This window comes from Electrophorus electricus, chromosome 1 (genome assembly GCF_013358815.1).
Source record: "Electrophorus electricus isolate fEleEle1 chromosome 1, fEleEle1.pri, whole genome shotgun sequence".
Lineage (NCBI taxonomy): Eukaryota > Metazoa > Chordata > Actinopteri > Gymnotiformes > Gymnotidae > Electrophorus > Electrophorus electricus.
Window position 1 is genome coordinate 29,396,392 of NC_049535.1, and position 12,210 is coordinate 29,408,601.

At 40.1% G+C, this 12,210-nt stretch overlaps 1 protein-coding gene across 3 annotated transcripts; it reads right to left on the reverse strand.

Moving 5' to 3' along the window:
- Positions 1-638: 638 nt before the first annotated feature.
- On the reverse strand, positions 639-11,996 carry pdgfbb (platelet-derived growth factor beta polypeptide b). Of its 3 annotated transcripts, XM_026997924.2 has the most exons (8): positions 11,167-11,996; positions 8,791-8,887; positions 5,577-5,639; positions 4,037-4,230; positions 3,687-3,840; positions 2,823-3,539; positions 2,568-2,731; positions 639-2,418 (listed from the first exon to the last, which is right to left on the reverse strand). In XM_026997924.2, exons 1-7 carry the CDS (start codon positions 11,227-11,229, stop codon positions 2,577-2,579), a joined length of 1,443 nt encoding a protein of 480 aa, XP_026853725.2. In that variant the 5' UTR covers positions 11,230-11,996; the 3' UTR covers positions 639-2,418; positions 2,568-2,576. The 3 variants fall into 3 exon arrangements, with proteins under 3 accessions (XP_026853725.2, XP_035385174.1, XP_035385181.1); XM_035529281.1 differs by having other exon boundaries at positions 2,823-3,840; XM_035529288.1 differs by lacking the exon at positions 11,167-11,996 and having other exon boundaries at positions 2,823-3,840; positions 8,795-8,871.
- Between the last annotated feature and the right edge of the window lie 214 nt (positions 11,997-12,210).

A 12,210-nucleotide genomic window follows, 5' to 3' on the forward strand; every position in this document is an offset into this window, starting at 1 on the left:
AAAGAACAATTTGATTCCAAAGTGGTCCAGTAGACAGTAACCCATTAGAGGGTGTAGTTCCATCACTATGTACATGTGAGATTTTCCTTGCTGAGTTATTTTTCTCAAAAAAAAAAAGTGCATTTATACTGTATATCACTTTAAAAAAACATCTTGCTATCAATTTAGGCTCAAGCAACTTGGATAATGAGTCATCTTATATTTTCTAAAGCCATTTTTGCAAGTCTAATTGAAACTAATCTTGGGCTATTTAATATAGTTAGGAAACCCTAGATGTTACAGTATGTTAATCTGGTCTCCCTCCCCTAGCTAAACTACACAAGCCTGAAGGTACTTTTGAAAGCAGGGGGTGAACTACACGTAGAGTGTCTGTGTTTGTTTTAATCAGGCTGGCTGGGCTGAGGAGGAGAGGGACAGAAAGCTTGTAATACACCCTCATGCTCTGGTGATGTGCTAAACTAGGTCCTGGGGACTGGGAAAAGACGGGCGGGAGCCTGGACCACAGATCAGGAAAACTCAACATGAAGAAGGAAAAAAAAAAAAAGACTGTATGTGAATGTGTGTATGTGAATATTCTTCATGCAGTGGTGGATTGTGTATTAACCATATTTAAGTATAATGGGGAAAAACATTTCAACTACAGAACAAGAAAAAGTCAAATTTATTTTTGACTGAATGAACGGTAAGCCACTCTACACAAAGTAAACAGAAAAAACACAGCACACATGCACACACTTACACACATACATACGCACAAACAGACCACAGTAGGACAAACTGGGACTATTTTCATTGGTCTTTGGTAACCAGTGTCCTATATCTAACATAATTATGTGCAAAGACAAAGGCACTTACTGAGCAAGGAGTTGCAGGAAGTATGTTTTTAAAATTAAATAAAAAAATCAAATACTTCCACTATTTCTGATGTTTGTTTTGCAGTCTGGTTGCCTTGCATTATTTTATAATAACAGTTACCAAGTATGGCAGCATAAAAAGCAAATGGTCAATTTTAAAACTGTAGGTTATGTCAACCAGGTTAGTTTAGTGTTTTATTTTCCTTTGTGACAGTCCTATGCACACACAGCCTCCTTAGGTGACATGTGCAGAGGTGTTCTGGAGACAAAACGACATCCTCTACACACATTTAACAGAGTGCAGAGGTCCAAATAAATGAAATTAGGAATGGAAACTAATTATGAAGATATCCAAAGAGAATAAATAACGGTAAAGCTGTTTTCTTATCATAAGGTAGCACCTTCATATTTAAAGAAGTCTGGATTAATAAAATAAAATTGCAATCCCTTTATCTGACTTTTATGAATTTCCAGTGTTAACAGTCAAATTAAATAATATAAAATTTAAATAGAAAAATAAAGCAAAAGTATTGTGTTTTTGGTTACATAATATATAAGTATCTATTAAGTGGTTGGAACTTCAATATTGCATGAGTTAAGAACCTCGACATTAACAAATAATGCAAATACTACATATATTTTGATTGTTTCACTCTGTGTTGGTAAATGAAATTCTGGAATCTGCTGCATGGTCTTAGACTCTGCCAGTCTCTTTTTCATGACTGAATGAAAAGGATGAATGAAAATGCTCTTCTTTAATTAATGCCAGTGATCTATGTTTAGCTCACACCTGGATGAGGTGATGCTGGCCACACCCTGATGAAACACATAATGGCATACCAGCCACACTAGTCAAGGCTCCAGTGATCAGTTACTTGAGAAACCAGGTTACAGCACAGTACAACAGCTATGTTATTAAGCTTTGCACTCGTGAAATACACTAGAGCATAATATGTATTCATGTGAGCTGCTCCTGTATCTTTTTCTTGGTTTCTAGACCAGTCTTGTCATTCCATGAAGCATCAAGAGGTCTTTGCCTTTGCAAAGAATTTCAAGACTTGTATCTTCATTCCAGATAGCGTCTATACCAGTCTTTTCAATTCCTTAAAGATTACAGATCACTCTTTTTAATCCAGAGGGGTTTCAGACCAGTCAATCCCATTCTTGAATGATTCTAGTCCAGTCTTTTCCATTGCAGAAAGCTTCTAGACCTTTTTCTCATGTCCAATATGTACTACATATTTCCTAGCATGCCAGGTACAGGACAGAGACAGAGGTTGTTGCCCCAGGTTATAATGAGGTGCACACTGCCACCATGTCTGTCCCAATCCACAGCACACTTTCATTTTTATACATCCTTCTCCATAAACTCATGGTTATGTCATGGGAAAAAGGGTGGAAATGTAGCTCAACTCCCAAATGTCCATCAAATGTTCTCCCAAGAACATGGTTGTTAGATGAGGATTAGTACTACTGTGTGTGGACGTCCATGGATATAAACACATGAATAATGGCAATATTCAGGAACGTGCCAATGCCTGCACCATCATGGCATCTTACACATCTGTATGAGAGAGAGAGAGAGAGAATTGTTATCACTGGAATTGTCATCACCAAAACCCATCAGTAATAATAATAACTTTATTGATATGATTATGTTCATAATGGCTTGTCCCATTGATGTGGTGTGTGTGTGTCTATTATCTATCTCACCATTGCACACTACATAAGCATTGCCCTCATGGCGGCCTTGCTGATGCGGTTGCGTTGTTTCCTCCGTTTCTTGGAGGGACGAGAGGGCGGTCGAGGGGGCGGTCGGGGGTGTGTGCGGGCGGGTGGGTGGGGTGGGGACACTTTTGCCAGTGCAGATGTGGTTTCTATGGATATAAATATGGAAGGCTTTAAAGAGCAACACCAACAACTTTAAAGAGCAGCCGTTTTAAAGAGCAATAGGGTGGTGGCTCTTACCTGTTTGTTGTGTGGTCGTATAGGTGTGATGGTGTTTATGCTGTGGCTGGTGCTCTGTCTGCTTCTCTTGGTCACTGAGTTGTGTTTTTAGGAGATGCTTTTGCTTTTCTTCATCGAGGAGTTTATGCAGCACAAGCAGCTCCTCTTTCTCCTCCTCTAGCGCCTCCTTCTCCTTCAGCAGGGCGGAGTTACTCTGCCTCCCTTCTTTCTCCTCCTGTGTCTTCTCTGTCTCTGGAGCCTCATTTCCTTGCAGCTTTTGATTGGTCCCGTCTTTGGGGCAAGGAGCAGGCCTGTATGTCTGACTGGTCGGCCTTGCAGGAGGGTCATTGTGCTTCAGGTTCTGATCAGTCTGTGCTTGCGAACTAGACTCACTGTTCATTTCAGTGCGGTTTATCCCCCTTTTATATGTTTGATTCATCAGCCTGTGGTTAAACATTATAGTTTTCACTACTTCTACATTGTCCTTATGCAATTGCTCTTTCTCTCTTTGTGTCTCTCCTGGCCTCGTAACATTGTGGAGTGTTAAACCTGCCTCTGGCTTTTCTCTCTCTGTGTGATTGGGCAGGGGAATGGTCAGTTTCTCAGAAGACCCTCGTCTTGTACTACTGGAGCTGCCATTATACTTCTTCCCATCTCCATGGTAATGACCTGTGCTCCACGGATGTTCTGTCTTGTTATGACTCCAGTCTTCATTTCCAGGATCAAGCTCATGAGCATCTGAAGGGAGAAAGCCGGTGGACATTACTAAGGCGGTGAGCTTCTCCCTGGGTGGCCAGCTGTGACTGAGCAGGTCCTCCAGCCGGAGCCTCTGGTTGTGTTTGAGCTCATCCTGGTGGTGCAGCTCATCTTTGTAACGAAGTTTACCTGTACGATGTTTTACTTCCTGCTTGTGTGCAGGAGACTTCTTGCGAGGAGTAGGACGCGGTGCAGGCTGACAGCGGCACTCCACGTGATCGCTGATGGACACCACAGCTTTGTCATAAACTGGCCGCTTGTTGGCATACTGGATCTTCATCACCTGAGGAAGAGTAGGAGATTACTGAGGGTTTGCCTTAACAAAGCTATAAACAAACCTGCTGCAACATCTCTGCAAGTGTTATGTGTGAAACTGAATATATGTGAGTTTGGGTTTGACCACATAAATGTGCGCATGTGTGTTTGTGTGCGTGTATATCAGTGTGTGTGTGTGTATGTGTGTGTGTGTGTGTGTGTACCTGTAGGTAACGTGTGTGAGTGAGTACAGGCACACACTTCAGGTTCTTTGTGTTGCAGCAGCCCGAGCATCTCTGCACCTCTACACATGGCGGCCATAACAGGAAGTGAGCATTGCTGCGATCCAGCATAGAGCGGGTGACCTCCATGACCTCCGTCCTCACCTTACACAAGGCCTGCTGTGCTGGCTGGGCATCTACAGGACAGAAACCAGAGATGTTAGAAAGACCCAAGCTACAGAAACCACAATACACATAGCCATCACAAAATATGAACAAATAACAGTAATACCAACTGCTAGTCTATTACAAGATTGTTAGTGCCTTTATTAGCTATTGTCTGCACTTATGGCTCTCAAAGGTTAGCACCTACTCATGACAGCAAATGAAATGCAAATCTATTAATTTACAGATTATATATATAGAGAGTATAACTAAAATAGCAAATGAGTATGATAAGAGCTACTATAATTACATGCTAGCATTATTCTATATTAAATATGACAATCAATGGCAACCACTAACGATAGCTCCTACATCAAAAGTTTGATTACCAAAGGGATTACGAAGAAAGGCTGGAGTATGAATCATTGGTAAGAGGTGCATTTGTGGCAGATTTCTTGACTAAAACTGTAATCAAGAATATTTCAACATTATAATCATCAAGGGTGGTGGTAGCTCAATGGTTAAGGTACTTGACTTGTAATTAGAAGGTTGCTAGTTCAAGCCCTTGCAAATTGCCATTGCTGGGCTCCTGAGCAAGGCCCTTAACCCTCAATTGTTCAAGTTGTACTCACTCATAATTGTAAGTTGCTTAGGATAAAAAAAAGTGTTAGATAAATGTAATTCACCATGGGTTTCAGAATAGGTGCAGTACAAATGAGGGGGCATTGGGTTTGCAATAGGTGTGGAACAAATGATTTACCATGGGGTTTGGAATACATGTGGAACAAATGAGTCATTGTAGGGTTTGGAATAGTTGCAGGATGGATGATACACTGTGGGGTTCAGAACAGGTGTGGCTGTGACTTCAGACAGAGCCTGCTCTGCACTGACAGTAACAAACTGCCTTGCTGTGCAAATGCTCCACATTTTTCTCTGCAGTGAAGGTTCATGTCCTCGAGGGGGATGCTGATTGGATACAGCGGCTTCAATGCACCCCCAGCTCAGTGACTGACAGGCTGATTCACTGACTCAGGAAAATAAGTAATGATGCTTAATTTTTTATGGAGTGACTGTTGGCAGAGAGCCGAAGACCAGTCACACAAACACTGGTATATACACAAGTGCTCAGAGCCAGTGGTCAAGTACATTTGCTGTAATATGGCTTTTCTCTTCACATTAGACTAAAATGGGTTTCAAAGACAGCTGAGGATTTGGGCCACAAAGTCATCATTTCTGTGGTTCTGAAAAATCTTAAACACAAGCTGAAAGAAGGAGAGAGAGAAAGAGAGAAAGAGAGAGAAAGAGAGAGAGAGAGATCACAGCAGCAACTAAGAAAAAAGTATATGCTAAAAATAATGATGAGATGCCGTAAACTCACCCAGAAGACTCCTTGGCAGTCGATTGTTGGTGCTGTTGCCATGGTAGCTTTCTGGATCAACATCTGTAATAAGAAATTAACTTCCAACTTAAGGTACTGATGATGTCAGTTAGCAGCAGTCTACACTTACTGTTAGGAGGTCATGTGTGCCACTGAAAAAGCAGCATCATATTTATTCTTGCAGTCTGTTTATGTGTTCGTGTGTGTGTGTGTGTGAGATAGAGAAAGAGACAGAGAGAGAGAGAGAGAGAGAGACAGAGAGACAGAGAGAGAGAGAGAGAGAGAGAGAGAGTGGGAGTATGGCCCTTGTCCTTTCTTGTAAATAAACACCGGAAAGCCAGAGCCTTGAAAAGGCGTTTGGAAAATACAGCATCATACAGAGAGAGATTGAGGTAGCCAAGTAAACACACAGGACATATCATAAATCTATTAAAGAAACACAATTTAAATCATGTTATGCCACAACAACAATATACATACAGACCTGTATACAGCAACTTAGGCAAAACATGCAGTAATAATAGCCAGAACTGTAAATAGATAAACCTCAGGTCTAAACCAAAGTGCTGGAAGTACATGGACATGAGATGTAAATGCAGCTCTGAGAGACACAAGCCTGTAAGAAGGGGTTGAAACAATGTGCGATGCAGTAAGCACAGTGAGAGTGAGAGTGTGAGAAGAAATGTGATAGTTCAATAAAGAAAACAACCCAGGACATGTCAAATTGTTTTTTGGGGTTTGTACTTTGGGATGTCTGGATTAACAAAATAACAAAAACAAACTATTATTAATAATTAAAAAAAGCCTGAAAAATCTTTGAAAGCACTTTTAAACAATGTTTACAAAGTGCTTTGCAAAGCATACAATAGGAATAAAATTAAATTGACGACACTGAGATAAAACAGAAAAAAATATAATGGAAAGAACAGTACAAATGAAATGGAAAACATTAAGATAAAATAAATGATAAAATACTGGGAAATAAAGTGCAGAATTAAGTAAAATTAATTAAAGGCTAATCTATATAAGTAACCCTCCTTAAATGTGCCTAGATTGTCAAGAGCCCTCAGGCCACTAGGTAGGGTATTAGAGCTTAGAGCCATTGTAAGACAGGAACTACCTGCCCTGTCTTTAGTTAGGTAGTGTGTGTGACATTTTACTGCTGAGAGAACTAAACACTCCTGCAGAAACATAACCTAATGATCAATTCACTGTGACACAGTAGGAAGAAACTATGCAGGCACATGATGATCATTAAGAGGATCATATAATCAATTCTGAAAGACACAGGTTTCTATGCTCCCTCATTCTGGTGCATCTCAGTAGTCTTACCACAGCACTCTCTGCAAGCTGGAGATCTTGGAGATGACAGACCAGAAAGAAGACAGTACAGTAGTCCAGACAAGTTTATGCAAAAGCAAGATTTTCACTGTGTAACGTTTCTTAGTTTGCCATTTCCTTTAACAAGAAAAGAGTTTTGCTTTTGCTTAGATGCAGAACACTATCACACATCCAGGATTTGATGTTCTCAAGAAAATAAGGTGATAAACCTTTGAAGGCCAGCAGGTAAAGACATATACCGCTATGCATCATTTGCATACTTGTGGAAGTATGTGTATAGCAGCGTGTGTGTGTGTGTGTGTGTGTGTGTGTGTGTGTGTATATGTATATATATATATATATATATATATATATATATATATATATATATATATATATATATATATATATATATATATATATATATATATGTGGGGGGGTGGGGGGGTGTGTGTGTGTGTGTGTGTGTGTATATATATATATATATATATATATATATATATATATATGTATGTATATATATAGGCAGGGGATAGAATGTTCCAAACCTTGAGGAACTCAAGAAACAGCATGACACATGAATGTGCAATTTACAAACGCTACATATTCACAGATATTCAGGTATGTTTGGAAGCCATTTAGAACTGAGCCAGAGAAGCCAACACAGTTTTGTAGCTGATAAAGTAGCATCTTGTAGTTATCTATATCAAAAGCACAGCTAAAATCTAAAATAACCAGTAGAGATAATTTACCTGTAACTTAATTCACTCTATAATCATTAAGTACTTTAAGAACTGCTGGTTTTTTGCTATGAAAAGACAGAAAGCCAGACTGTAAAAACTTACTTAATCTATTGTAATTGCGATTGTCAGGTAACTGAATAGAAACCACCTTTTAATTTATTTCGTGTAGGAAGGTAATATTTTAAATAGTTTCTAGATAACTAAGGGCAGTGGTAGCTCAGTGATTAAAGTACTTGACTTGTAACAGGATGGTTCCTGTTTCAAGCCCCATGACTGCCAAGTTGCCACTGTTGGGCCCCTGAGTAAGGCCCTTAACGCTCAATTGCTCAAACTGTACTCAGTCATAATTGCAAGTTGTTTTGGATAAAAAGTGTCAGGTAAATGTAACTGATGTCAGCAGGCTGAGGGCAGTTGATTACTGGATAGAGAGCTGAAAGGTTGTCTGCTAATGTTCAGAAACAGGGCAAATTAACTCACATAATGTATTATTTTTTTTTGACAAAACTACAAGCTGCAAATAACTCATTGAATGTTATCCCATAATATACAGATAGCATTCTTAATACTGTTCTTAATTAAATTGTAACAAAGGGTGGCCCGAGTGCCGCAGGGCGAGGGGCAGGACGCACAGACTCCAATGTCTGGGACGTACATGTATTAACATTTAACATAGAACATTAACAGCACTCAAAGAATCACAACGATTAATACAAATAAGAAACGGTTAACACGTATACATCTAACAATAAGGAATATAACGTTTAACATCACCATTGACAATAACACACCACATTAACACGTTACGTCAACAATGACCAACGACGCTGCACACCCTGACGTGGGTTTAAATACCCATAGATGAAACGAGGTGCAGGTGTGTGCAGGTCTGGCCACAAACGAAGGTCCTCCCACTGCACGTAGCTGGCCAAACCACGTGCCTCATGGGAGGCGAGTGTTCCGTGACATAAAAACTGTAGTTTGTTTTTGAAATCACTGAAATACATCATCTCTGAACCTAATTTTTCTTCTTAAACTTAAAATATGTTTAAGCAGAATCATCTGAAGCGGTATGGTGTAACCAGTCAAATGTGATCTGATGTGAGATGTGGGACTCCACTAAGACATGGTGAGTTTGAAGGCAGCAGATTTACCTACGGAGTCAGAGAGCAGCAGCAGCTCCAGATCTTCTGCAGAGGAGACAGAGCCACTCTTCACTAGCTCAGCCAGAGCTACAGGGAGAGGATCCCTCTGAGAGAGACACACAGAGCTCATTATTAGTGAACACATTAACTGAAGCATTCTCTAAAGCCTTAGACTCATCTTCAGTGCCTGTGTATTTGTGGTACTCTTCTCTGCCTGTGTGAATTTGTGTGTGTGCGTGTGTGTGTGTAGATTGGGGAGGAAGCTGGTTTGTCTCACAATAGCTGTTATGCTTGCAGCAGCACAAGGGCTCTGTTCATAGAGTGTAGTGTCCAGACAGAGGCCACTGGCTGACCACTGCTCTCCCTCATATGGCAGCACTTACCAGGGACACAGGACAGGAAAGGGGGCAGGGAGGGAGTGGGGGATGGAAAGATGAATGCAAGATGGGATATCAGTGAGAGATGGGTATGAAGAGTGAAAGATAGACAGAGAGGAAGAGAGAGTAATAAAGTAACTGTGAAGATGGTTGAAATCTAATTCTAACGAAGTTGCTTGAACTTTTCTGAAACAATCATTTAGAAAGTATAAACAATAATAATAAAAAAAAACCCATATACCAAGCCAAATAACAATAGTACTGTGTGACATTTCTTTCTGAACTCATTTTCATTCCATTACAATGATCTTGAAGGCTCATAAAATTGTTATTTCTCCTTGAAACAATAGCTGTTTAAACCCCCTGATGCCTGGTCCCACTTCAGCACTCTGACAGATGCTGCTGGTGACTTTTGGCTATAAAAATGAGGCTGTAAGCCTTGTCTTCAGGGGTGCTACTGATATGTCTCAAAGCTGTTCAAAAGCTTTCTCAAGCTCCATACGCAAACCACACTAATCGATGCTAATCAGTTTTGAATATTAAGGTACAAAGAGTTACTGACAAGGGTGGCTGCCCTGTGTTCTTTATGGAATACACACCAAGATAATTTGTGTCTGAGTAGAAAAAAAATAAATAAACATGTAACTGTTGGAGAACAACACACACACAAGACATAAACATTTCCAAGCTCCTGCATACACACATACTTATAAGAACACTTTCACTGCGTGAACATGCACAGACACTCCAAAAAAGAAAAGAAAAAAGAAAAACAATGAGACACATTACACACACCAGACACATATACACTTTCTCACACATGTACATGTGATGTTTGGTATTGTTACTAGGAAGAGATATTTAGCAATTCCTCTTACTGTACACAGGCTGAATGCTAAGTATGAATGGTATGAATATGAATGTTATGAGCAGACCAAATACTCAATAAAATGGCAGTGGAGAAAAGCATGCGAATGCAGACCACATGTTAATAATGATATGTAGATTTGCTGATACAAGTATACACATAACCTATCTCTGGCTGATCTTAAGTGTTAATTTTGGTAACACAAAACTATATATTTTTTAAAGCTCTTAGCAGTTTTCTCAACAAATCACTGAGAATTTTCTAAAGGTGCAGCTAAAAGTGAAGAAGCACTTAAGTTAGAGAAGTAACAAAATATTCATTCCTTGGAGCCATCAGTTCTGCCTTGAGGACTGAAAAGAAAGCAAGCTGTCTAGATCTATAACCACACCATGTACTCCCTCTCACTCCCTATCTCCTCCATTTGTAGTGCTCCTCCAGTTACAACGCTCACTCCCCTACATTACAATCCAAACCAGACATTACTTCTATATGTCAAACTAAAAGCCATCGCAAGGCTCTTAATATTAAAATTAAATTAAATTAACAACACTTGCACATGATTTTCCTGCCATTGTAATAACCTTCATGGTGTTTTCCTCTTAGGCAGGTGGATACAAAATATTAATATTCATAAAGACTCACCTGCATTATTTTGACCAAAAATAATCACTCATTGGATCATCTGAATGTCTACATTCATTAAAACACTTACAGAACACTCCTCTGGAATGTCTGAGATTGGTCAGTATGCTCGCAGTAGATAAACACGCTCACACACACATTCACTCACACACGCAACAGCGCTTTTCATGTGGCACTATGTTGACGAATTAAGATCTCAGGCCACACAACAGTTGCTGTGATTAACGTCTGCTGGTGTTACACCTATGCGAATAACCTACTGAAGTCTGCTTAATGGTTGTTTTTAACGGTGGTATCTAACAATGCATACTACGAAACCAGAAGCATGATAAATATTCGGATCGTATCCCTCTCAAACCAACACTGAAACCAACTAAATTAACTTCTGACCATTTTGAAATGTGAAAACACGAGAACCATAACAATTCTCTTTGTCTGCATGATCGTAAAATATTACAGACTTAAGTGGGTTAAAATGTGAAATTCACTGAATCTTACCTCCGCGCTGCCAAGCCGCAGACACGCCGCCAGCACCGCGAGCTGCCAAACCCTCAAACTCATCTTGCTGCCCTGCCGCGAACCTCCGCGAGAGACACGTGCATTTAGAGACGCACGAGTCGCTCTCTTCTCAGCACTCGGGTTGGGGGACAGCGGCTCACGAGCAAATAGCCAGTAATTAATCGCTCTGTGGAAGTCAGCGATGCAGGCTCGAAATTCCACTCTGTAAGTAAACACTCAAATTGCCCTCGACGGCCGAATGAGTCTCTTTTCTGATGAGAAAGCGGTCCATTTAAAGTCCCTTTGAAGATAATTTGTTGATTACAGTGACTAGTTTTAAAATTGAACACTAAATGTAAGTCTCACAGGTGTGAAATTCCTTTAAAACTCAAACCTACGTAGTGTAGCTATCACTACCACAGGGCATGGATTGGGAATTATCATATTAAAATCCAGAAACTTCAGATGACACAGTAAAGCATGAATAATTGTCCTGAGTCTATGCCAAAAAAGAGAAAAAATGTGCAGACAGTTTGTGCTACCATAATTTAAAATAAAGTTTTTAGTTTAATGTCTTCTTGATGGTGATGTTGTCTCTTGTTCACTGCGAAATCCTAAACTTCAGCTCCACTCCGTTAACCACGCATATACGTTTTATGAATTTCATTACAAATTACTCCTTGCGTAATGCATAACGATCTCTCTTCTGTCCATGTTCTTGCGTTGGTCTTGCGGGAATCGACATAAATTGGTGAGTCTTTTAGTCTTTTCCATGGAGGCTTATCAATATCAAACGCTGAGCGCGTGCTAACCGTGCTGACTTGATTAGCCTATACTGAACGGTTAAGCAGACTTGCGCGAGTTTGTCGGTTCTTATCTTTCCCGCCCCCTCAGGGCAGGGCTGCTTCATCCATATTTGGTGTGTGTGTGTGTGTGTGTGTGTGTGTGTGTGTGTGTGTGTGTGTGTGTGTGTGTGTGTGTGTGTGTGTGTGTGTGCTATTTTGAAACAAACGTCTGTAAGAATCACTGGACATTACACATGAT